This window comes from Anopheles stephensi, chromosome 3 (assembly GCF_013141755.1).
Source record: "Anopheles stephensi strain Indian chromosome 3, UCI_ANSTEP_V1.0, whole genome shotgun sequence".
Lineage (NCBI taxonomy): Eukaryota > Metazoa > Arthropoda > Insecta > Diptera > Culicidae > Anopheles > Anopheles stephensi.
Genome location: NC_050203.1, coordinates 1755198 through 1782066, shown reverse-complemented (window position 1 = coordinate 1782066; position 26869 = coordinate 1755198). Strand labels below are relative to the sequence as shown.

The 26869-nt window shown below is 47.8% G+C and overlaps 2 protein-coding genes across 5 annotated transcripts in view; one reads left to right on the top strand and one right to left on the bottom strand.

Moving 5' to 3' along the window:
• Positions 1-19945, bottom strand: part of LOC118512138 (opsin-2) — a 37007-nt gene extending 17062 nt beyond the window's left edge. Inside the window, exons 1-3 of one of the 2 annotated variants that reach the window (XM_036056155.1) lie at positions 19325-19945; positions 1426-1966; positions 1185-1344 (exon numbers count right to left, since the gene is read on the bottom strand). In XM_036056155.1, coding sequence (XP_035912048.1) covers positions 1185-1344; positions 1426-1630 — 365 coding nt within the window. In that variant the 5' untranslated portion in view covers positions 1631-1966; positions 19325-19945. Of the gene's footprint in view, positions 1-1184; positions 1345-1425; positions 1967-8380; positions 8400-19324 lie in introns of those variants that run through there. The other variant, XM_036056156.1, reaches the window with a different exon arrangement.
• Positions 4881-12107, top strand: LOC118512139 (protein yellow-like). Of its 3 annotated transcripts, none has more exons than XM_036056160.1 (3): positions 4881-5025; positions 10215-10618; positions 10681-12107. In XM_036056160.1, exons 2-3 carry the CDS (start codon positions 10245-10247, stop codon positions 11822-11824), a joined length of 1518 nt encoding a protein of 505 aa, XP_035912053.1. In that variant the 5' UTR covers positions 4881-5025; positions 10215-10244; the 3' UTR covers positions 11825-12107. The 3 variants fall into 3 exon arrangements, with proteins under 3 accessions (XP_035912053.1, XP_035912050.1, XP_035912052.1); XM_036056157.1 differs by having other exon boundaries at positions 5015-5182; XM_036056159.1 differs by having other exon boundaries at positions 5015-5182; positions 10153-10618.
• Positions 19946-26869: the final 6924 nt, after the last annotated feature.

Below are 26869 nucleotides of genomic sequence, written 5' to 3'. Positions count from 1 at the left end.
ACGGACAAAAGACCAGGAGCAGGAGATTATAGTGGCAAATTATAGACATTGCAAAACGAATCGCAACATCCAATTCGTGTACGGATGGTTGTGTCTCGTGGCAAGGATCAAGCGTCGGAGGGACATTTCGAGAGATTAATGGAATGGAAACGTAACAACAGCCAGTCCAGGCAAGCGATAGTGCTGGCTAAAAATAAATACCCCGAATACTCGGCCCCTTCGTTGGACGACCCGCCACTAATGGCATACACACACACACACCGCGTCGGACGGCAGCACGGCAAGTGCACGGTTGGTGCCGAAAAACTACCATAAAATATTAAATGTGCAACAAGACAGCCGCTCCACGCAAAAGCTGGTGTTTCACATCGTTATTGCGGTATAACGGTTGGTTTTTAGGAGGACTTTTCTTTACCCTAATGGGAAATCCCTTGCTTGCGGTGCAACAAAACCTTTAATGGTCCCTGGGACCTTTGCTTTGGGTTTGCAAAACCAAAAGAAACGGTTACCCGTACCGTGGCTCCGGTATCTGTGCCGGTTGATAATTTGTTTGGCAAAAAAATCTTGTGTGCGGATCTGTGCGCAATCAATGTGCAATAGCTCTTTGCGGGATTTTTTTTCCTCGAATGTACTAACCGAAGCTACATCAAATGTAACGCCACACCTGTAACGACGGGGCGCGAGCGTGTTTGGTTTGTGCGAAGGTAACGGAAAACGAGATCTTGCGAAAAAGTTTTCCTTTTTCCCACTATTGCTTGCGATGGTTACATTGTTTCTGAACTTCCCCCAAGCATCGGTTGCAAATTAAACCAATAAACGCACAATTTCTTGTTGCGGTTTCGCGGAAAGAAATCGCGCAACAAGATAACTTTGAACGGTATGGTGCGGGTTGCATACTTTACGGCTTCCGTGTCTCCGTGCTAGCGGAGCGACTTGATAGCGATTGTTGCCCAGAGGATAGCTTCAATTTCGATAAGAGCAAGTTTGTAAACTCGTCCGAAGCCGTCGGTTGCGAGGCGTGGACATCACAAACCGACATCACCGAAGCGCAAAAACTCCAGCTCGGTATCTCAAGCAATTAGTGAAGGGGCAGGCTAAATTCCCTGTTTGCCCGATCGCAAGCTAAATTCTGTATCGCTCCGCCTGTTTCACAACCGTATTTATGGTGTTATGGTTCAGCTCACCTCCAGAGGATGCTGTTGTCAGTGGCGTTGCTGCTGGTTTCATTGTACACGGATGGTGCTGTTGACGTAAGGTCAGCCGTGGTAGCTTCACGTGTGACGCTTACAGATGGTACGGCGACAATATTTCGCAACAGTTCCGTGGGTTTCGGTGGCGTCGCGTCTGTAAAAGAAGGAAGGAACGTTTCGTAGTGTGTTTGTAGCGCAAGCCGATGAATGCAGGCGTTCCCTGCAGCGTTCTTACCGACGAGCTCGTTGAGCGTACCGCCACCAGCCGCACCGTCGCCGCCGACGCTCGCCCCGAGACTTATGCCAGCGTTGCTGAGGACACGCTGAGGATCTACCATGTTGTAGCTGGCACTGCTGCTGGCAAACGCAATTCCAATAACCAGCAGCACTACGGCGACGGTCCATGCGTTGGTTGACATTCTGCACAGTTGACTGTTCATTATCCGGTGCGCGTACGATGGAGACTCGGGCCTTGTTGTGCCGGTGTAGAATTGTGTAGCTAATGCCTCCGCTAATATTTTCCCTCAAGTGTGCGCCCGTTCGTGTTCGTGCGGTAATCTTTCACGTAGCTACTCTTTTAATTACACCAACATTACCACCACCACGCGTCAAAGTCCTTCGCTGAAGAGCGTACGGTGAAGGTGTCAATTGAAGATGCGCTCCATACAGCGTGCAGATCCGAAAGGATCCCGGCATTTACGGCTTCACGATGGAAGGATTAACGAAGCTGAGCTTCCATTCTTTCCTAGCCCGGTTTCGAGCTTGGTCTAAAGCTCCTAAAATTGAGAAAGAAAAAAATGGGAAAAAGTAAAAGTTAGCAATTGTGCTTCAGGCATGCAACGCGCAACAGGATGTAATCGGTCACACTCATACCGCCCATTAGCATATTTGTAACATTTACACATAATCCTCGATGGTTTCCTGCACACAAGAGGATACCATCCATGCGGTGTTTTGCTTTTTGCTGACGGTTCTTAAAGCGATTCAATGCCAATGATGAAAGTGGCATAAGAACAAAGGCACACAGGCTGTTCAGGATTTGTTCGTCCGCTTTTTGCTGGGCACCACACCAAACACAATGCTTTTCCATTTTCCACATATGAGCCACACGAGAATGGTTGAATTAGATGTGCTTTGAATGTGGATGGATTTAGGGACGTATCACAATTCATCGGATCAGTGAGTCAGAATTAGCAATCGTATTGTTTTATGATTTACGATGTTGAAACGTTGAAGCAATCCTTCGTAGGAAACAGATATTAAGGAAGGCGAACGCATGACAAGGAAACTTAATTTTAATTTTTTTTTTGAATAAACAGACTAAGAATTCTGAGCCCCGGAATAAGCTCTCGGCAGTTCGTTGTAAGGGGAATTAAATTAAGTTCTTCGAATAAATGAAGAGATTTACCAGCTTTCCCTCCATTTGTTGCATTTCCCCGACTCCAAGCTGCTTCCCGGATGAGGACTTTGTTGATAAAGAATGAATTAAGTTTCCCATTACTTTATGCGCCACGTTGTCAGTCAATTACAACCGGTCGTGTACATTCCTTTTTATTGTGCATCAGTTTCTGATGGAAATAGTTTACCCAGCGAGGGAGGACGAGGGAAAAACTAAACGTGGGAAAAGCAAGAACACGGTACCATGACGGCCCAAAGCGCCCAGACCCTCTCAGTGAACGAGATAATAGCGCCGCCATGCTTACAAGGGCAGAACCACCCCGATAACGCTCGTGACAGGCGTGTGGGGTCGTTTAAAGGGACATCAAGAGAAGATTTCAATCACACAGCCATCCATTCAAAATGGAATCCTCCCGTGAGAGTGATAAGAGCCGAAGCAGCTTTTGTTTGAAAAGCTTGGATGATCAGTGGAAAAGCTCTCCCGTTTACTTATTCCCTTCTGTGTTTATTAATTCCTTTCTGTATGCTTTGTTCCGGTTTTGACGTCCAATTTGCAGTGGGTTGATTTAACTTCCGTTACATCCGGGCTCGGTATTCTTTCGGCGCTACCATTTTCTCCCGCAGAGTTTGCAGTTTGATCACCGGTTTGGTAGAGTTCAAAAGGTTATGCTGTGCCGTCAGCAGCATCATTATGTTGCATTTTTTGCATCGGTTACTCGTCAGCCGGAAGTAGTTATTTTGGGTGGCCACACAATTTCAGTTGACGTAAGTCGGCACACTACTTTCCCCAGTCGTAGGAACTTCGATGCTCCGATATTAAAATGCGTGCGGTATGATTTCCGGGCAAACTTTCCTCGACGGCAACCTACCAAGTCGGTGGGTATAATGAACCGGTGGGCCACCACAAAGTGATGGTTTAGCAAAACGGAAGGAGCTCTCTGGTACAGACGAATCTTCACCACGTGCAGTTCGCTGCCAGCCAAAAGGCGCATATCTGGTGGGACAATGTAGGGCCAGAGTTTAAAGATAGCAGCAAGGAGAACTGCTCCTTGTTACCGGAGTACAGAAAAACAAGTGCTTTGATATCGTAAAGCAAATAAAATCTTCACACGATATAAGCAAGTGCTCTTGCTGCACAGGCATTCGGAAGGTGGAAGTTTGTGGTCCGTCTAGCCTACCGAACGGTTGATTTAACACGCCGTGTTCTAGTTGTAGCCGGTGGCCTTCCGCTTGAGGGCAACGATTTATCATTGCTTCACGGTGGTTAAATTCTTTCGTGACCCGTGCGTCTCGGATAGTTTGAGTCCTATTAACCCCTTGTCAAACGGACGTTAGTTTACTGACTTCTTCACCACCAGAACCATGACCCCCTCGCTCCCTTCCCCGTCCGACCTGTCATAACGCTGGCACTGCTGGCAAAAGGTGAAAAGATAATAACCCCGACGACAGCGTGCTCTACGAGAGCAGTAGAGCACCCCCGAAAACTGGACGCACTGTAGGTGTAACGAACGAACTTTGCCGGGTGATTGATGAGTTTTGATATCGTTTTGTCTCACTTTCGAGGTAGGGTGGTTCGAGGATTTTCGGGCTAGATCAAAATCGACACTTAGTTTAAAGGTTGAAAAATGAACGGCGAACTCGCTCGGAAGCTCGCAAATTGCGCCGAGATCTTTCCCTAAAGCGACCGCTTAGCAAGAGCAGGTTATGATTTTTCGGTAAGAGCAGCGTGGAAGAATGGTTTCCCAATTCTTGTCTAGCCCCAACGGGGTAGATTGCGGTACACAGATTATTGCCCGCAAGCAGCGTGTTGCGATTGCTAACGCTGACAAGAACGCTGATTGACAGTTGCGCACCGTCATCGACATCTGTGCCGGGCTTTGACACAAAGATTACTTGCCTGACCAACGCCGTGGGTAGTTAGCATTTTCCACCGGCAAACTGCCCGGATAATTGGTCAGAAAATCGACTACAAAACTACGAAAAACGAAGCTAGAGTTGAAAGAATAATTAAGCAACCGGCCAGCGGTTAACTTCCAGAGGGCTATCTCTGAGGCTTTTCTTAGGCAACCGAGCAGTTGTTTTTCGGCTCGGACTAAACAAACATGTCCCCTGCCGTTAAGTGTAGGGCGTGCTTTAATTTCAATGTCCAATGTGGGGCTTCCCGCTCACACAGAATCTTACCATTATGGCACCTACTGTAGCAAATTGGTCCAACGAAAGCGAGATCCCAACGCCGATACATTCGGCCGGCGGGTTGCATGCTTAGTAGATCTACGTCTGCAGATCGAGCGATGGCGTCATAGGTCGACACCGGGCAGGGAGTGAAGGTGCGAGCAGGGCATATCTGCAACAGCACACGCACAGCGACGGAGTCTACTCGTTTCGGTCAAACGAGCTTAAAACCGAAGCCCAATTCGTCTGGCGGCATCATTTGGAGGTGCGTTGTGAACGCGATCGGACACACGATCCGCAGACAGATTTTGTGCGTGTGTATTGCACGTGGTTAAGTGTGAGTGTGTGTGGGACCGTAGAGAAGTAGTTCAACTAGTAGGCAAGCGGATAGATAGACCAGTTCAGCGCAAGAACATATCTGCGTAAGTTGCGAGCTTAAAGCGTGATCGTTTCCTTGTGTATTGGTGTAAGGAACTAGTGCAGGTGTTTTGTAAAAATATCCCGTGGACTCCATTTTGTGTGCAGGGAGCCATACCAAAGTGTAGAATTATCTTCTTCTACCAATCTCCATCAGCCTGCACAAGAAAGATATATATTCTTTGCAAAGTAATCTCCTAAACTTGTTCTTCAAGGGGATGCTATCAACCAACGAAACATAGCAGGAAGTATCGGAAAGAATCTTCCGGAACTGTTGTTCGATGAATGTGTGTGTGTGTGAGTGTGGGAGAGGACCAAAGCGGAACTAAAGTCTGCCAGGCACGCGATGCAGCAACTAAGTGCATCAGACATTATGCATGCAGAAACCAGTTTGGTCGGTTGACTGTCATGTTTGCTGTTTCGCTTGAGGATTTGACGCGTTAGGAGGGCGCAAGGGTTTATTATTCACCCACACCTTGCGGAATGAACTTCATGCGGTAGTTTCCAATTGCTAAGTCAACACACCACTCGCAGAAGAGCGTCATCCCCTTGGCGTTGCCGGTGACATAATGTTTTGGCTACGTAGAGACGTATCTCCCCCCGTTGGTCTGGTGGCAAACGGAAGAGAGTTGTTTATGTCCGGTGCACAACAGTCCGGTAGAAGCAGGTGCAAAAGCTAGATTTTAAATGCATTTACTACAAACAGCTTTGAGCGAAAGAGAGAGAGAGAGAGAGAGAGAGAGCAAAATAAACTTGTTGATTTTTTGTAGAGGTCTCGCTGAGTGACAGAAACATTATCCCACCGTGTTTGGTTTCGGGCAGCACCTCCAAGGATAACGGATGAACACCCTGTGTCATACGGGAACGTCATCATCACAGGTTTAGTGTGTTAGGATTAAGAACAAAAACTGACGCTAGATTTTCCATCCTTGCACACACAGCTGGCTGAAGAAGAATTGCGACCACGCGTGCATTAACCCGTGACATTATAAACAATGCCTAGTGTTTCGGGTGGCGCTCACTATTGTCAACCCGAAACTGCTCAACCACGCTCAGGATTAATTGGACCGAGACATGCTCATTGTGAAGGAGCCTCATTGTGGGGTGCGGCCAGTGTATCATTTTGACACTCGGCCCACACTTATGTCACACAGCCGCCCCGAAAAATGCACGGTTAAAGTGAACGGGTTCACAGAAATGTGCAATGGATGGACGTGCCGACTCGGTTGGAGTTAGATTCCGAACGCAAGTTTTTGATTTTATTGCACGCCTTGAAACGTGCCACGCCACCTTAAAGCCGCGAAATGGCAATCGGTCCGATCGACTAATTGCGTACTCTCGAGGTGGCCGTGCACAGTTGACGGAGAACCGTTTTCATGGTGCTGCTTTAAAAGCTCGGGATTTAATCTACCGCAAAAAACTGAAACTACATTAGATGCTGGAAGATTAAGTAGACGACAGGTTGGTCGGTCGTTGCCATGCCCGAATATTAGAGTCACGACCTTACTCAAGCCATTTTGGAGTGCCTGACGGACTGTCATGTTTCTGAGTCGGAACATACCCTGTGACCGACCTGTTTTGCTATCGAACGGCACGGCCCCACCGGTTCGCTTGTTTTCGGTTCGGCTTCATCGAACAGCTTTCAGCGCGCGGGAACGTGGAGCTTGAAACTGCTGCCGTTGGTCCGAAAACGGCCGCCAATATCTGGGCGCAAGGCCACCGAGTTCGACTACTCCGAACATAGAACGCGTTCGTGCGTGGTACACGAGGGTTAAAGAGTTTTCGTTTCTTTTTCTTCTTCTTTTAGGCCCCTTTTTTCGGCGGGTACAACTTTGAACAGGTTAAGCTCGTTCTTCCACGTGGCAAGGCCACAACGTAGACTTTAAAATGAGCATTAAACTAGCGAGAAAACGGTTTGCATATACCGTTCGTACTTGGTCAAGCCAAGCAAAAATTTACGCCAAACTTGCACACACACAGCTGTTATGTGGCGCCGCTGGAGGGCATTTTGTATGCAGTTTGGTGCATTAAAATATGCACTGCTCCCAACACCTTACAGCATTGGCTCGCTGTATCTATCCGGCGAGCGAAAGATTTTACTTTCAAATGAAACTTTTCTTAACCTCGCGCATCTTGGCCGCTGGAGAAGACAGGCCCTAATGGACGCCGCCATTAGAATCGGGCCGTTGTGGCCGGCCAGATAAATGGCTATCGGGAGTTATGAAGCGCAACGGCCGGTGGTGGACACCGCGTCCTATTCTCTTTGTGCAGCTCGCTAGCAACAAGCGCCCTCTAATGAACGCAAATTTAACGACACCAAATTGTAAGTAAAGATTACAGCTCCTGGTCGGGGCTAGCGAGTCGGGTTAGGAAAAAAGCAGCCCTTCAACAGAAGGCCGTGTAATTATGGGAAAGTAATGGTGCACAGCATAATGCTTAATTTCAACGCCGGAAGGTTTTCCATTTCCGACCGAGCAGCCTGCTCTCTTTCGCTCTCGGACGCCAATCAGTATTCGTCTACCGGGATGGTTGTTGTCAGAATTTCTGGCTTCACTATCTTCCACCACGATGCACTCCTTCCCTCGGTGTGGCCCGCCAAACGGTGGGATGGCAGATGATCACATCCAGCACACATCCGGGCCACTCCACTCCACTCCAGTCCGCTGAATAAATACGCTATCAGGTCAGGTTTTTGGTGAGCTGGCGTCGTACGTATCTGCCGCAGTGTTTACCGCTGGCTCATCGGTCTGGGAGTATCGGTCTGGTTTCCAAAAATGTTCCAGTATGCTGAACATCTCACGGCCGAATCAACATTAAGCGGCAGCAGCGATTCGCTTGTGTCTTGATTTCTTGCCACCCGTCTGTGGATGCTCAAGAACTCTCTTCCCTCTCTTCGTTTAAGCTTAAAAATCTTACATTTGTTCAAACAAATGGCTCAACAACACAAATTTTTTTTTACATTTGTTCAAACAAATGGCTCAACAACACAAAAAAATCTTACATCTTCTTCCACCCAAAACGGACGCCCTTGTTGTGAGGGAAGAACTCGACGGGGATTTGACGGAACTGCATGTAAATCCAGCAGTGGAGCAGCAAAACCCACGACTTGCATTTTGAATATCAAAAAGGCAAAGCCCGGCCCGCATTTCCTCGGTGTGTGTGTGTGTGTGTGTATTTTCATGGAATTTTGCGTAGTTACCGACCGTGTAATTCAACTTCCAGCAAGCCTGCTTGGTCCTTTGTAGCGGGCGAGTTCTGCCGGAGAGACTGTTTATGTCGTTGACATGTTTCTCCATAACAGCACACTCCCGTTCATTTTTCTGGAAAACGGGACTCCGGGGGCAGTGTGTCCTTCCTTCCTTCCTTCCCGTGTAGCCTTCTGCTGGAGAACGGAGCGGTTTGGAGATTCCAATATTTAATGAGACCGAACAAGTTCAACAACAGTTGCGCGAGCAGCTGCTACTGGTAGATGTGGCCCAAAATAAACAAACAAACAAACAAACAAATAAACATTCCAACACCGTCGTCATACATGAGTGTTCCGCTCCGAGCAAGCATCAAGTAGCTGTGCAAATTGTTTCTATTTCGAAACAAATTTTTAATCAAAATTGAATCTTTATTAGTGCCACTTTCCCGGGCGAGCCAACGGAAGCCTGTTCGGTTCCAGAATTCCTCGGAATTCGCGGGGCAGTCACCATGACGCCTTCGTTTATTACCCAAAAGCCCGCGCCATCATTGTTTTTGCTCTCCCGCTCGTAATGGTGTTGATTTATTTAATTTTAAACCACAAGTCAAAGCGATCAGCAGGATCATGACCAGAGCCAAACACGTCCCTGAGAGTGTTCCCCATCAGGAGCTTCATTATGCTTGCTTCAAACTCGATGTCAAAGTGTCGGACGTCTGACGGGAAGGACCATTGTCGTGCTCCGAACGACATGCTGCGCCAGGCCGGTATGAATTAGTCAAGAGGCAACCGGCCGAATGTCCCGCTAGTTGTTGGTAGACGATAAAAAAGCCATCCCCGCATATTTTTGGAAGGTAATTAGCTTTTATACTCTCTGTCGGTTCTGGCTACCACCATCAACCCGGAAGGTAGTAAAAGCTCCAACGAGTGATAGGGTGATTTTTTCTTCTCCCCAGCGAAAGTCGTAAACCGTCGGGAGGTTCTGCAGGAAATTAAATCCTTGCAGTGAGCAATGGCGCGCGTCTACCCCATCATCGTGCATTTCAAGTTTCGGGGCTGTTTAGAGGTGTGCGTGACGGTGCGTGTGGCTAACATATGATGTGTGCTCACCCAACGGTAGCAATAGACCGTTCAAGGACTCCTCAAAAACCCCATACAGTGGATCCGACCCTTTTTTAACCTTATTTTAGGTCACGTTAGGGAAGGGGTAAGGACGACCAAAAAAAAAGGGTTCATCACCCTGCAAGCTGATGGAAGTTTAAAATTTGCCAATTTAATAAATCTTTAACAACGCCCCAACGCTTCTAAGTGGAATCAATCACCTGCCGCCGAAGCTCCACACCCCTCGTCGCGTACGTCATAAAATTTGACACTTTGTTTTCCCGTACCCGTCATGGCGTTGGAAAGTTGGGCAGGTACCACAGCAGCACCAGCGCATAGGTATTTTTAGTTCAAATTGAATGTCACAGATGTTGTGCGGCGAAGGGATGAATGGTCGTCCACATGTGTCCCTTTTATCCCGAATAGCGATGACAAATATTGGAAGCACGTGCGAAATTGTTTGTCATTTATCTTAAACCACCACCAGATATTGCTCGCCATCACACACACACACACACACACACACACACACACACACATACGCACCAGGTGGTCTCTGTCTCTCGTCACGTTCGCACAGTACCGTCACTTCCAGCTAATGAGCATCGTGGACAAGGGGTTAAAGTTTTTCTCACATCGTCGTTTGAAATCTTGCGAAACAAATTACTTTTCGTCCGGTTGCACTTGCAGGGAACAAAGTTTCACGATCCTGGCTCCCGTCTAGCTCACCTTCTTCCTTTCTCCGCCCTCAGCTTTGCTCTGTTGGAAGGAAGGACAAGGAGATGTCGTCCGGGAGACGCTTGTGGTTGGCGCTGGCAGGGGTACTGCTAGTTCTGGCTGTGATTACCGGTCCGGTTGGTAGCTATTCGCCGTTCAAGAAGGGACCACAGCATGGTTCGTTTACCCGCACATCACCAGCCGTTAATGGGGAGCGTGGGACGGTGCGGGAGCGCGAACGTGAGCGTGAACGCGAGCAGGAACGATTGGCAACACCGTACGTAGGGCCGCTGGTGGGACTGGAAGGCGGCGGTAAGCGGGCAGCTAACGATTTCCTCGAGGATGTCGGTAAGAACGTTTTTGACACCGTCTACCACTGGAAGGTGATCGACTTCATGTATCCTTCGCTGCAGTTGCGCAATAACGCCATCCGCACACGGTAAGCAAAGATCTTTGGGCGATTTTCGTGACACTAGACTGAAAGTTGGCCTCTTCCCGCAGAGAATTCATTCCGGAGAACAATCTACCGCTCGGAGTGGACCGATTCCGCGACCGGTTGTTCATCACGACACCGCGCTGGAACCCGGGTGTACCGGCCACTCTGTCCTATCTGCCACTGCCGGCCCAGGATCGTAGCCAACCGTTGATGCCGTACCCGGACTGGAGCTACCACACGTCGCCGCGCAACCCTGACTGCTCCAAAATGATGTCCGTCTACCGCATCCAGGTGGATGAGTGCGATCGTCTCTGGGTGCTGGATGCGGGTGTCACCGACACACTCACCAACCTGCAGCAGGTCTGCCCACCGAAGATTATGGCGTTCGATCTGCAGAACGATGAGCTGCTGTTCACGTACGTCCTGCCGGAGGAGCAGGTGAAGGAGGACTCGCTTCACACGAACATCGTGGTGGACGTTCGCGATGGCCAGTGTGACGACGCGTTCGCATACGTCGCCGATGTGTGGCGCAACGGCATCACCGTGTTCGATATGCGCAAGTTCAAGAGCTGGCGTACGACGAACCATCTTTACAACCCGAACCCGCTCGCCAGTGACTACAACTACCAGGAGCTCAACTTCCAGTGGTCGGACGGTGTGTTCGGTATGTCCCTCGCGCCGGTTCATCGTTCGGGAGATCGCATGCTACTGTTCCACCCCATGTCCAGCTTCATGGAGTTCCAAGTTCCTGCCTCCATCCTGCGCAACGAAACCGTCTGGGAAGGATTCGGCCTGGCAGCGAAGGCGTTCCAGCCGGTCGGTACCCGCGGTCGCATGGGCCAGTCGTCCACGGCGGGTGTCGGAAAGAACAATGTGCAGTTCTTCACGCTCGTCCAGCAGTCGGGGGTCGGATGTTGGGATCTTGGCAAACCCTACAACCGCAACAATCTCGGCGTGGTGGAGAAGAACGCACAGAAGCTGACCTTCCCGAACGATCTGAAGGTTGACCGCGAGCCCCAACAGTCGCTGTGGGTGATGAGCAACAAGCTGCCCGTCTTCCTGTACGACAAACTCGACTACACGCAGACTAACTTCCGCGTGCTGATGGCAGACGCCCGGAAGGCTATCGAGAACACCGTGTGTGATCCGCGCGTCCCACCAAGTTTGGCGTTCGATGCCGCCCAGCTCGAGTGTGAGTTGGAGCTGTAGGACAGGTGCAGCAACGCTGACTCCCCGTTTTAATTTGTCAACACCCTGTCCACCGCGAGTTCGAGCAAACGCTTGCCAGACACGGACGGATGTGAAGCCAAACCAATCATTACTTCGACACGAGGGCCAATTCCCGAACTGATCCTTATTTATCTACCTTCGGGGTTTCCAAAACTTTATCACCCCCCCCACACCGTATCGAACGAACTAGCGGAGCGCAATGGATGGTCGTGGTTAGCCATTTCTGGTGAAATACATTCCACTACTTAAGGATTAAATGGAACGCTTCGCTCGTACCTTGCCAACGAAATATCCGAAACATTCTTCAACGCTTTAACGAGCGGGACAAAATGGACGGCAAAGTTTCTCGCCAGGGACCGCGGATAAATATTCCCCGTAGTGTGGGAATGCGAGATAACGCGTCCAGGCGGGGCGGGGATTTAATCATGGCTTGTGAATGCAGCGAACACAATGTATGCTTCTTATTGCTTGCCTCGTGCCGTAGAGCAAGCAGTTCATCGGACCGAAAGTTTGGGTGGTGGATGAGATTCGCATCGTTAATCATCTCCAGGCGGAGTTGCATTCATTTCAAATAGAGAAATTTGGCCGACAGAAGTATAGGGCACGTGAATCGAAACGAAGAATGTATCATTTTCCCAACCGATGCGAAGGTTCATGGACGTGCACCATCAGGAAGACATTATTGCGTGCTGCAAACGGCAGCGTGAACTGTCGGGGAATGGACAAAGATGATTCACCTGCACACACACACACCTGGAGGCGGATTGGTAGCAAATCAGCAATAAGAAAACAGGGCAGATTCTCTGTTCCGGAGCCGGGCTGAGGAGTGTGATTGCACATGCTGTGTGTTTGCTCAACAAATCATGCATTTCGCCGAGCGCCTTTTCTCGATTCGCCGATCGAACTGTGGAAGGAAAGAAATGGAGTTGGATGAAGGATCCAACTATATGCGCTCCTCACGGGTGGATTGTTATCGTTTGCCGTTTGGATCAATGTGCGATCCCGCTTCGCATACTTCAACCAAATAGTGAAATTCATCCATTTCAGCTAAGCAGCTTTGTGGGCGGTTGATTCAGTTAGCACAGAACCTACCCTCCGACGGTCCACGAGAAAAATCCAATTTTCAACTCAACAAAAATCTCGCCACTCGCTGCTATTGAATTGTACCGCACAGTACCTTCCCAGGTCCCCGGGCACAGGAGTATGTTGTTGAGCGTCTGTCGACCTTGTTGCGGAAATGAAGGTTGCTTACTATGCAGATATGCAGTTTATGCGCATTATTGCGGGTCTTTACCTTTGGGGAGTTTTTTTTTGTTCAAGTGCATCACTCAATGGACCACGCCATGCGACAGTACTGTCTGTGGTTACCCAGCTTTCACAGTACTCTGGAGTGTTTTTTGTTAATTTAAATTTTTGATTCTATCGAGCGAGCGAGCGAGCGACCGCGCGGTACTTGAGGCAGACGAGGACTCGCGATGAGACAACAGGATGGAGCCGCCGTACAATTTGCAAATCATCGCACGGTTAAAACCGTTTGCTAATACGATAAAGGTAGCGGCGCAAGTTGCAGTTTAGAGTGCAAAGCAATTAGCGGATGCACGCTGATATGAATAACATGCAATCAAACTTTTCGGGCAAGTTTAATAGCTCCAGCATGGGGGGCGACTTTCGAAACATTTGCGTCGAGCTCGCACACTCTCGGTGATGAGTTTTTAAGGACACTTGCTTTGAAGATGAGCGGTGCGATGAGTCTGCTGCACAGACTACAGGACAAAACCCACAACCAGCACACTATTTGATCGACCCCAATTTACATTACGCCATTACTTAAATTACTTTGGTACGATTGGTACCAATTGCCCCGCAGGCATTTCCGTGGTCACACTGTAAAATAAATGCTCCGATCGGTTGTGCTTGTGCGTGCGAAAAGTGTCTGCTCCTAGCTGGAGCAATGAAACAATCGGGAAACCAATGAAGGTCCTTCACACACACGCTGGCACACACTTTTGATTGATCACCACTCCGGTACGGTTTGGTTCGGCCATAACGTTGAGCGGTTACCGCAGTAATGGATGGTTGTAGGAAAGTTTTTAAAATTCTGTCCCATTTATCATTATTTGCTGCCTTTTGAACCCATTGTCCCGGAATGCAATTTTCTATCGAAACAGAAACTCATTAATTGAGCAATATTTGCGGTGAGCGGTCCCAATACGGACACCGTATCGGAGAACTTCAAAACCTCAAACAAGTTGAGTTTAAATGACGAAAAGAAAAAAACGCCCGGGCATACATTTAACATCTCCTTTCATGTTTCATTAATCTTTTGGCTTTGAAAGATAATATGTATCATCTTCCGGCATCGGTATCATTCCGGGTTTCGGGGCGTCCAAAAAAGGCTTTTCTGTACATGAGCTCCTCCGGTGTCGGAGATCTGTCAGTCGTGATTTTTTTTTATAGTCTCGAGCAGTGTAATGAATCCTGGCTGTTTCCTTAAGACTTATTTCCGGAAATGCTGGTCGGTGCTTCGAAGTGGAAGATCAATTTTGTAAGTATTTAGAAACTCCCACTCAGTTTTGTAGGGTTAGCTTGCGGTGTGCTTTCGGTTCCGGGAAGTGGATTGAATTTTCATCAATACTAACGACTCACAGTCGTTAGGGAAAAAGGGGGAGTGTACAGTGTTGGGATGCGGAATGCAGAGATAATGGGAATGATTTGGTATTTTGATATTGTAAATGAATAATGTATTCATACGAAATGTATTAACCTTGGTTGGTGGCTTGCTTTCGAGGACAACCGTCTAGTGACAAGGATGTCCTGCAGCGCGCTAAATATGATATGAGGACCGGAGCGAAGTAACCCAGCTTCCAAGAACTCAGGTAAGACAGAAGGAGAACAGTGGTTTAGGAACGTGCTACGAAGCAAAACCCCCCGTCTAAACCGCAGCACACCTTCGCTGCAAAGAGCAAACCGACTTAAATCTATCTTCAAAGTGGCAACACGTCGTACTGGAGCTCGTATCGGTGCGTGCGTAAAAGGAAGTGCATATGAAAATTAATCCTACTGCGAGCATACCAGAGCCGTAAACGCTTACAAAGAAACCACGTACTTACGGGAAAAAGAGTGTAACAAGAAATGGGACGAAACGCCCGTACGTTCCTTTCTTATTTTGGGGATGCTTTTCCGACATCAAGAAAAGTTCGTGTGCATAAGAAATGGTGGCTGAGAAAAAGGAGCGTTGTGGCGGCTGCCTCTACACTGCGCTTTCCCCACCGTGCTGCAAAGTTGTGGGTTTTCTCGTAGGTTACCGCGCGTCTATTTCGGTTGGAGAGATGGTAGCTGGGGTTAGGGTTTTCATAGAATTTTGCCCGCCTCGTCGGTATGATTTATGCCATGACTTTCGATCGAAGAAAAAGGAAAAAAAGGATGTCTCTCGCTCGTTGGAGCGTTGCTGGAGGCTAGTTTTGTTTTGTTGGTGTGGTTGAACTTTAGCCGTGAGTGCTAAAAGCAGTTGGGGAATCCTCGGAAAGCTGCTGGAAATTAGCCCCTTCCTCGGATGGAGAGGACCACTGTGGAGGAAGCGTACGGCAACGGCTGTGCAACTTACGCCACACTACACATCAGCTTAGGCTTGTAAGGACTAGCCTGATGGACTTGAAGTCTGATTTTGTCCGTCCGGAGTCGGACTTAACCGGAGGGGGAAATCCCGATAAAAAGAAAACATTATGAGCGAATAACGTGCCCCTCTCGTGTGCGAGACGTGAAACATAATCGTGCCCCCAATTTTATCCACACACCACAGGGCCACACGGTCATTGTCTCGGAGTGCATGTAAGGGAGGCAGGCGATGGAAAAAAAATGAGGACAATCACCAATGATTAAATCTACCATGAGAAATGATAAGGCGATTGGTTTCGGTTCGGACTTTTGCTTTTGTGATAGAAGAATGTTCAACAAAAAACCGATTCAAAACACCAACCAGCGATTCTGATGATGTGCAGCAATCAATTGTACTGAAAAAAGGACGATAATGAAAAAACGGATGGCGAAAAGAAAGAAAGTCCCAACCATAAATGAAGCTGTAAGCCGCCCCCCCTCCCCCTTGGTAGAGAAGTACAAAATGCAATAGAACAGAAGTAAAAAACTTACACAGAAGAGAACTTAATAAGACAAGAGCATCAAGAATGACAACGAACGCGATTTCTCGTTCGGCAGCACTGGAGCGAAAAGATTAATTCCATAAACCCTTTCGAGGATGGCGGGCGTAATGAACAGGAACACAAGAAAGAAAAAAAAGAAGCAAGGCTCAGGACATTCGGGTAAAGCGGACCTGGCCACAGAAAACACACCGTTTCGCTCCTTACAGTCTTAAAAATAGATTCGATCACGCAAAAACATTAAGCCGAGCAATGCAAAAAAAAGGACATTCAGAACAACAGTCTTAGAAGGCGTCGTGCCCCGCTATTGTTGGTTTGCGGAAAACGGGACGGCCGAACAAACTTTTCCTCCTTTAAATTTCCAACACACACACACACACCATTAAGGGACGACATGAAATATTTCATTTTAAAATATCACTTCCCAGAAAGTGCGTCCAATTAAATCTTCCGGCGAGACCGAGCGGGACCCACTGTGAAGGCGAGTGGGTGTGAATTTGCAGGGTAGAGGATTAGCGAGATGTTAGAAATGCTTCTTATAGAATATGAGAAATATCACTACAAAGCTGTGAAATGATTCCAAGTAGCAGCAGCGAGGGAACGAACCAAAAAACGCACAAAAACGTTCGTGATAAGGGAACGGCGTCCGCTGCTAGATAGAAATGCAATTCCACAGTTCCTCACAGAACGCCGCAGGACAGCCGTGAGTGGGATTACTACTGAGGGTTGCTTTTTTCGAGGCAACTGCTTAGAATCGTTTTCCAATTTAAAGAAAAAAATGAGAAATGGAGCAACAAAACTGCTGTTGCCACTACCCTAGTAGGGGTGGGTTGCGATAGCTGGAAGGCACACACAACCACCACCACCACGTTACGTTCTCGCGTTCGAAACTTTTAATGTTTCGCTGTTTTGACATTTTTCTTTTATTATTATCGATGCAATCAAACGCGATATGATTGCGGAATGCCGTTTCATATCGCGCCGCTTGTTGGCCGTGTAGTTCCGCTTTATGTATGGTGGCCCGTGTTTTTTTTATTTGCGAACCATGCCGCCGTGTGAGGGAAAAATGCCGTACGAGGGAAATGGCAAGGGTACATTATTTGTTATTGAGAGCGATTCAAACGATCGTGTATCTTCGTCTTCCTGCCAGAGCTAATAGTTTGCGACGGGCGCACAAACATCAAATATCTTCTCTCCAGCCTCCCGCATTCAACTGTTAACGAATGTGTGTGTGTGTGGGCTTGCTCCTGTTCGAAATACCATCATGTTTGACAAATTCTTGATTTAAAATTGTTTTTTTTTTTGCTTTTTCACTACCTTCCTTTTTTGGGCACCCAATTTCACAACCCGCCAGTGGAACGGTCGCTTTGATGTGTTCGATCCACTTGACAATCGGCCTGAGAATACCATTGCTGGCGTCAAAATACTTAACAAGGGTAAGCCTTAAAGGGTTGACGGCAAAGCGAATTCACGTGCTTCGAAACAGGCCCTCCCTTACAGCTTAACGATGGCCACCTACAATGTCTACTGTTTATCACTTTTCCTGCGTCAAACACCGACCAACACACGCTCTTTCAAACTTATTGAACGCCGGCCAAGGTACGATGATGAGCGATGGAGAGGAGTCATCCCTGCCACACAGGGGTCCACAACTCACGGGCGACATCGCGTCCGTTCGTCGTACCGAAAGAGATTTAATTTACAGCAACGCAGACGCGGCAAGCGAGCTTCAAACGGCCAACACCAACACCGTACCGTGCAAGTACGCCTAACGAGCGCCTTCGGTGAAAGTTTAACGAGCGACCGAAACTCCACCTCACCAGTGAGGGCGAATGGGCGTATAAGAAAAACGCGTCGACGTCGATAAAAATGTAAAAATAATTAAACTGATCATCACCGACAGCAGCAGCAATACGGTTTATTCTCCCAAGAGCTTCACAACCTGTTGATTACTGTACGGAACGGCGTTCTACTGTGGACAAGAATATTTAGCCTAACGCAGTACGTTACGCCATTGCGGATTAAGCGCTTACGAGCGTACGATTTAAACGCGTTTATTGTGTTTAAGTTTCTGTGACGTGTTTAGATAACGTGCTGCCGCTGATTGATTCCAGGATTTTTGTTGATTTATTTATTTATTCGCATTATATTTAGCGAACATATGGATTTATGATCGGGCAAAGAGCGCTGTGGAGTGTTATTGATGCTACTCCCGCCCGGAATGCCTACTTCCGGGAAGGTTGTTCCGGGCAACAGGAAGTGTCTGGTGGTGATGATGATGATGATGATGGGGGGTGGCAAATAATATTGCAATGCCGTATCACAGCTGATCTCGTCGTCCCGCTACAGGTTGGAGGCTTCAATCGTGAAAAAAGTATGAGCATTCAAAGACCAGTATCGATAGGGATTTTCATAAATCATGGAGCATTAGCTCCGGGCGGCTACGAACTAGAATTCACCCCAGATGGCGGGCCTGATGCCTGATGTCCATCATGCGGGGTCGCAAAAAACTTGATCACTACCATACTACGCCCCCTTCCACGGGTTGAAAAGGGGGAAAAGGGAACAGGGGTATCCCGAGAAAGTATGAAACATTTTCCTGTTTCAATTTTCCATGAAAAATGCCCCTCGAGGGTGGGGAAGCATGTCGAGAACAGTTACAGAACTTCCGCGTTTTGTGTGCGATAGAAGCAATATGGCGAATGGGGGAGTGGGCGGACGGAAACTTCTGTCCGACCTCCCGGTACAGGCTACGGGACGGACTATTTGTCAGTAAACAGTGGAAGAATCTCATAACCGGCAATTGGAGGTTCTGCTCTGGAAACTTTCCCTGACAAATTGAACGTGAAAGGTTCCGGGATGTGACTGCGTCTGGTGATTCGTTGGCTCGGCCATTATGGGCGTAGCGTATGAGCGAATGTCCGTCCAATAACTGTCAATAATGTCACATTCTGTAAGTGAAGCCGTGTAGCGTAAACACAACGGCACGATCGTTATCAAATGTATCCATTTCCACGAAAGTCACATAGCAATCCACGAGAACTTCATCATCCATGCTACAAAGAACAAACGGATCTGGTTCAATGCCACTTGAAGGGCTCCGAGAGCCTTAGCCGAAAAGGCAAACGAACTTCACATTGCCTTGCGTTGACACACACACCCACACTTGAGGAGAGCGGTTCGAACCGTGTTTGAAGAAAACGGAGCTCAGCTTCTTTTTGCACCACACAGCAAAATTAAACTCCTGCCAAGGAATTACGCTAGTCAGCAGTGGAGGAGGCTGACTAGAATTCCCGTTCGGCCCTAGGAAAGTCGTTCCTCTCACCTTGTTCCGGACGGAGCGCCTTAGTCGTGTCAGCCTCTTCACCCCACTTTAACGGGGTACGGGGTGTTAACTTGAAGAACTTCTACTTGGCTCCCGCTGACGAGCCGGATACGCTGAGAACGATCGTTTGACACTTCACCGACACCACGTACGCAAGCCTACTACTATCTACGTGCGCTTCTATTTACGAAAGCTTAACCGAACGACACCAAAAGCGTTTAAATCCCGGTGTGAAGTGGCGGCATGTGAAAGCACTCAATTTTTAGCAGCTCACGTCTTTGCGGTTGGCCACTTTTTGCCGCTTCCAATTTCACCCCTTCCCGGAACACACCCACACACACACGCGCAACACACCTTTCCTCACTCACGACGCTCCAACACCATTATGACATTTTTGAATATTAATTTCCGTTACGCCACGCATCCTTTGAACGGGTTAGGAATCCATGGTGTGCAGTTGCTGCCTTTTGTCACCACGTTACAGATCAAAAAGGGACTTCACCGTGGCCCGCAAAGGCCCGTAGCTCATGTGCTTAATTTTTAACGCGACCGTTAAAACAGCGGCGATCCTTTTGGTGACAAACGCGCCACAGGCCAGTGTGATCCTTGCGCGCGAAAGCGTGATTGCGAACTGACTGAACGTTGTCCAACGTCAGCGAATATCTAGCACCACCGACAGAAGCAGCTGCGATAGTCAAGCATTTGCAGACTCTTGCTGGTCGGTCCCCGTCCATCCGACGCAGCGTGCTTTTCCACGCTTTTCCGACCGGCCGAGATCCACTGTCGAGTGGGTGCAAGCGAGACCGAACGAGAGAGTAAATTACTCCACCGAATATCCTTTGCTTCGTAGCGCCATACCGTGGGGCGAATGAGCGAAGAGTGGATGCTGCTCCATCTCGTTCGCTCGGCAAAAAGGATCTCTTCGGCTTCGTCCCTGTTTTTTTTTGCTGCGATACGCATTCCCTACTATTGTGCTTGGGCTCTCCCGGTCTGTCGAGTTTCCCTCTCTCGCAGTATCGTGATAACACGCTATCAATCGCGCTCGAGTGTCCTTGTTCTAGACAAACTCGTGCAAAGAAAAGGGGGTGCGCAGCTTCGACGTGAAGTTCTCCGGAACACTTACCCGGCGTGAAGGTAGCTGGTCGACAGCCGGAAGTAGCTGGTCACTAGCTACGGAAACCACAGCGCACCCCGTCCACCATTGGCATTGGAAGGGATGCTGAAGGATTCTTTGCTTAGATTGCTTCAAGAGCTTCCAGACTCACTCGAGAGTCCGGTGCTGTCCTTCCGCCCACCGAAGACACCCTCGATAGGAAGCAACAAGCAGCGGCCGGTTAAAGCAGCCCGTAGAGTTCCCGGCACTGGCATTCTTCACTTCCGAACCGAAATGCTTCAAAAACCTTGCGGACCGAAGACCTGTCATGTTGCGTTGTTGCGGACGAGCGCATTTTTGTATTATCCACCGTGTCGGGACACTCTTCTGGGACGTCAATTTGAATAAGCGGCACCAGGGTGAATGGATGATCTTCTCCCGATATCTTCACCGAACTAGATTGGTACGGTAACGGAAAACGGTCCCGTGGGTTCCGAACGGCTAAAGAATTCGCCTGTCATTCTGACTGTCGACAAAACCTTCACTAGACAAACACCAGCCAAAAGGGAAGTAAAGATCAATCGTTTAGTGGGCTCCGTATCAATGATGGGAACGCCTTTTTGACATTGACATTGGCACAAATTTCATTACCTTTTTCATCCCATCTTCACTCCGGGTTTCGTCCCGGGTTTTCGCATCTTGCGATACGCTGTAGGTCATCGTCCAGGACAACCGTGTCAGGAAAGGTGAGAAAAGACATGTGCCACTTATGGGACGTTGTGTAAGATTCTTCGACACAATCCCATGCCGAAGGAGTTGGCGAATTGTTTGCCTATCCGAACCTTCTCAGCTGTTTTCTTCGCCTCCCTCGGCCCACAACAAGCGTCACACAACCTGTTGTTTTAAGGCTTTCTCAGGAGTACAGAATCGATCGAAAAGGTTATCCTTATTTCGATTGTGAGTTCCGGCCCTGTCGCCTTCAAGCCGGTGAAACTTCTTGCCAAACATTTTCTTCGTCGCCTTTTTTTCGTCTTCAAGATAAACCAAACGAACCATAACGCCGGTGGATGACTGGGTAAGATATGCGAGGAGGATCGACGGTAAGAGAAGCTAACATCTTTCGTGATTAGCATACTCCAAGGTAAACACTGGGTGGGAATCAAAGCAAATCTTGCAACATTTGCCCAGCAATAGAAAGTTCATGTGGGGGGGGAGGAGAAAGCCACGCTGCCGCTACGGGCGCAACATCCTCAGCAGATCATCGGAGAAACACTGGCACAGAACAACTTCGGAAGGCCGAGGCGAGTGGGTGTTTTAATCGAACGCAAGACAATCGGAGCACGTTGGAATGGAAAGGAAAATATTCAAGAAATCACCTTTTGTGATGGATGAAGACGGAAATGAGCACCGCAACCACAATCAGTGATGTGAAAGGAAAACGTATTCATTCTAGGCTCGAGCGGAATTGGGTTCGGTTCGGGACGAAGAAAAAAATAAACAAGGACGACCAAATTCCTAAGAGATTGGATTAGGTTAAACCACACAAAAGGGTAGTGAAAGATGGGGAAAGGATGCATATTAATTCATTAAAACATTATTTCCAGAAATGCAAAAGTCAATGTACGAATGAGGCCAGAACGAGCAAAAAAATAAGGCAAAGTGAGTAGAAAAACCGAACGAATTACAAGGATCAACCAAATGGCAAACCTCCAAAAAACAAAATGAACAAAAAAGGCCCGAAGGTCAGGGAGAAAAGAAAATGAAATCACGTATCATGGCGCTAAGCTAGCAATACAAATGATGATAACGAGCGAAAGTGTGAATGGGGATAAGTAAGTAGCGCTGCTGGTTCGGCTCGTTCGGACCCCAACACCGGATTGCCAAAAAGGGATTAAAAAGTAGCCGAAGAGCGAACTGTAATGTTTTTTTATTGGGAAGAACGTAAATCTACAAATGAATCGCAAACGACCAAGATTCTTCGCAGTGGCAAAGTTACTCCGCCCAAGCTACTAAACTCGCGTCGTAATTCTTGTGTCCCAGACTCCTCCGGCTCTTAGAGTAAGGGGTAACACCGGAAAAAAGAAACGAAAAGTGGGAAAGTTAGTTTCCCGAGCGAGTAAAGTTAACGCTTTCCAATCGATCACATATTAGAAAACAACCCGCTCCAACGGATCTGGCTTGGCGTGGTTGTCTTGGAAACGCTCGGGAAGCTTTCTACCAGCGAAGAAGCAACCGACCAACGGATGTAAACAGATCGATGCTTTGCCTCTCACAGAGCCCGGCGTACGTTCACACTCAGTACACTCCGATTGGATTAAAGAGCATTTGGCTACGTCCACCTACGGCGCTGGATGGCGCAATATCGGCAAAAGAATATGGTCGGTGCTGGGAATGTTTGATAATTTAATTTTGGCACATGCTCACCAACGCTCGCGCGAGAAGAGGAGGCGTCTGTGTGGGGTACGGCGATCGTGGGTACCAATGGTTCATTAAAAATTAAACACGTTTGTGTGTGCGTTAGCAAAGCAAACACGGTAAAGTGGTGAGGACTTGTGAAACTATCCCGCATTTCCAACTGTGAGCTGCTGCCATTTTGCAATCATTTTTCACAGAACATGTTGTATAACCGGCAAGTTCAATCGGCAAGCTCGAACAGGACTCTGGCTAATAGTTCCATGGAACTGTTGTAGACTTGATTGAAGAATTTTCCAGCACTCCGCATCAACTTACGGCACTGGACTTAATCATATTACGTTTGATCACTTTTTAAATGATTTATGGTCCAGTAAATCAAACGAATGCATCCCCCAGCGCTACATCTCCCGGTCCTGCAGTTTCTGCAGTCTCCGGAGAGATATTCACTAAATAACTTCCTCCTAGCATGGTTGCGTGGCGTTTGGACAATCTGGACAAGCGAAGGAACGTTACATAACCTACCCGAAAGCTTAGTCCATTACCCAGCCAAACACAAACATAAACAGTAAACCACCACACACCGGAAAACCGAGGGGAAATGGACGATTTCCTGACCCACAACGAGACGACAGGCGAGATGGGGGCGAGGCACAGGGTGGCTAGCTGTTGCGCATCATTTCCATTCCGATTCCCATGGCAATACACGGTGGTGATTGTGAACGTTAGCTTCTTCCCATTGCCGGTTTGACGATATTGAAGACCGAGCGTTCCCCGATGTGTCGTCGTCTTCGTCGTCCAAGTTTGAATGACACACGCATCGGAATAACTTTTTCGCCCAAGACACGGACAAGACGTCCGCCCGGGAACGTCATCCCCTTGACGCAACAAATCGAACATCAAGTTATTGTAGCTTGATGATTGGATCTGCAGAGCGCAAAAGATGATAAGGGTGCTGCTACACGAGCGGCGCGAGGCCTAGGGAAGTGGGTCCAGGGCTAATGATATGGCAAGCAAATTGGAAAAACCAAAACTTTCCTCACGCTGCTCTCTTACTGGTGACTTGCCTCATTTGCTTCGACCGATTTTGTACAGTGACTAAAGACAAATACTATTGATAATTAATTTGCGTCAAGCCGAATTCTAGCAGACAATCATCCAACGTGGCGAAGTACACCGGTCCGTGGAACAAAGATGCCCGAAGACGGAAAGGACGTTTCCGTTGGGAGTTGCTGCTTCAGCGTGAGGATTTGTATTGCACTTAAAGGTACCGGGAAGAAGATGGACCACGAAATTCTACTTTTAAATGATTATTCTGAACGATTTTAATGAGCAAAGCCACTTTCGGACTGGATTGGTAGTGTTGTGCTTGCTGGACGATTCTCCGAAGCAGCGAGATAACAAACAAATCTTTATCCGTACAGAGCGTTTTTCCAGTTCCTGCAAGCCAGAGGATTGGAACTTCAAGGAAATCAATTTGCAACGCAACTTTTCCACAGACCAAAACATCAACCAAACGCGGCTTATTATACGGTGGAGTACTGCGCTTTCCGTTTTTCCCCCAAAACTCTTTTCGGTGTCGCTCAAGGTGCAATACGGGGACTAGTTTAAACTGTTTAAGTATTGCTTATATGGATGGACCGTAAGCAGATCCTGCGCTATCCGTGTCAGGTTTCATGCTCAGGCTATATTTGATGTTCGTACCAGCTTCTTTCGAGAGGAATTTTACACGAATTTAGACAACAAAAAACAAGGAATCCTTTCAGTGCTTGAGTTCCCTTTGGTAGTTGAAAATTCGTGGAAAAATTGGTCGAGAAAATTCTCATCGCGCAACCAGCATGCTACACGCTAAACGGATGTAGCTACGTTTTCGTTGGAACACAGAGAAAAAAAAACTTCCACAGAATTTAGAAAAATCATGTTCACAATAATGGGAACAGCAGTGCAATCCATCAAAGCGCAGGTGAGTTGTGAAGAATTCTATATTTGATGAATTTAATCATCAGCGTGGTATTGGAAGAAAAAGTATAAAAATCGATGCAGAAACCAGGATTCACTGCATGGGTTTCTTTCCATGTACAGCTGTTTGAAATTCTCTTGCATCGAACCAATTTTCTTGCGTACAAGCTTTGCATGCAATCTGTCATGCAACACGCGTGAATCGCACGGTGGGAACAGGGTGGTTCAAAAATGTGTTCAAACCGAAACGGTTTTTTACTTTATTAATATAAAAAATAGCAAAATAAATTTTATCTAAAATAACAATATGATAAAACAAAGGAGAGGTAAGTTTTCTATACTGAAAATACCTTTTTCCTGTTCTGTTTTTCATAAGGAAATTCCATTGATGTAGGTCAAGAGTGAGAAAATGCATGGATTGTAGGGAGAAGCAAGCAAGCAAGAGCCTATTAGCATTCCTTCATTTACATTGCCATCAGTAGATTTCATTTACATTGACAGTTGGTGGGTATAACCCTATCCTTGACCTTCCCGGCGTGCCACAAACAAACCAGAATTGAATAGATTTCATTTATTCATTTAGGACAATCCCGTCCAATTTTCCAGTGGACTTGCATTAAATTGTTCTTCCTCCATTTTACTACAGAGGACCAGTGGAAGACGTCAAGGATTGACATCGTGGCATGTAGTTAGTGTCCTGAAGTCGTCCTGTTTGCATTTGCACGTGCACGCTCACCTATTTGCGTTAACAGAGCAGAGGTCGGTGGAAGGTAGGTGGTGAGCATCATGTTGCATTTTTAACGTTCTAAGCCTCGACCTCTAGAGAGGTGGACCCTCGAGGTGGTCATCCGTTTCCGCTCGTGTGACGTTGTTAATGTGCCGATGGACACAACAATCACGGGGACGAAGATGGCGCCGGCGATGGCGAAGAAGCGCCCGCGTTAGTTTCCCAAGCTCGGCAACCGGTACAGCGAGTGGGAAATGTTGCACTTTGTAGGGTGGTGGGTCGAACCGTCCAAAACCGACCGATTGCGGGTGAAAGAGATGCAACGAAAACAATATAAATCACCGCTGGCCACGAAGAGCACTTAAGCGAACGTACACGAGCGTACGAATGAATGCAACAGCTGGCGCAGCTAGTAAAAGCACCACTTACAACAATCAGCGCTGACAAATCCACCCGCGAGCGAGCTTTTTCTTTTATCGATGGGCATATGGGTGAGGCGTAATGAAGTTTGTTGTTAACCGGATACAGTGAACCATTCGGAGGAAACATCTTCATCAGTTATCGGAGCTAGTGGAGGTTGATTTTTTGGAAATTAGCACCATCTATTTATTGCGGATCGCGTGGATCCATGAGCAAGAAGCAACGGAAAGAGAATCGATATGAAATTCGAACACCCAGTTCGAAGATGCGTCACGGTAAAGAACCTTGAAGTAAAAGTAAAGATCGAAGCAACATTTAGACCAGCACGTCATAAGCCACACTAATAGCTGTTGCTGCTGCTGATTAGAGCTTTCATGGGTGTCTTAAATGCAAGAAGCTTTTACTACGCTAGACCTTCACTCTAGCATGAACAGAGACACAGGTATTTTGGTAACAGACACAACGTGCTTTGGTTTCGCGCGCAAATACGTCAAACGTGACAATTGCAACAATCAACAAATAAATTAGCAGCTTGCCGGCCACTCCAAATTTGTGGCGCTGTGTGTTGCAGTGTCTCTGAGGTCGTTTAGCTCACTTCTGGAGAGCATGGTGACGTCACAGGGGAGTGTGACGATCAGTTCCGTTGTAGAGATAACTACGCTTAGATCCATTTTGGGATAGAATAAAGCACCAAAACTACCTTTACAAAAATAGAACGGAAGCTACTATCTCACATCCGAAAGGTAGAAATGTTTGAAAGATAAGCAGAACCTGGTTGGGTGAACTATGTTAAAAATGTCCGGCCCGATACGGTTGTCATTGCGGCGAGTGATTGCAATGCTGCTTCCTGTGCAAAGCACGATAAGAACGATCGGCAGTGTTTCTCAAACCTCGCTTCGTGTGGCGAATCCGTGCGTGCGTGCCGGCCTATTGT

What these genes read in the sequence shown, in the direction of transcription:
- LOC118512139 (XM_036056160.1), top strand. Translation starts at nt 10,245, where the DNA reads ATGTCGTCCGGGAGACGCTTGTGGTTGGCGCTGGCAGGGGTACTGCTA. An exon ending in AATAACGCCATCCGCACACG is followed by an intron (nt 10,619 to 10,680) that starts GTAAGCAAAGAT and finishes CTCTTCCCGCAG; the next exon opens with AGAATTCATTCCGGAGAACA.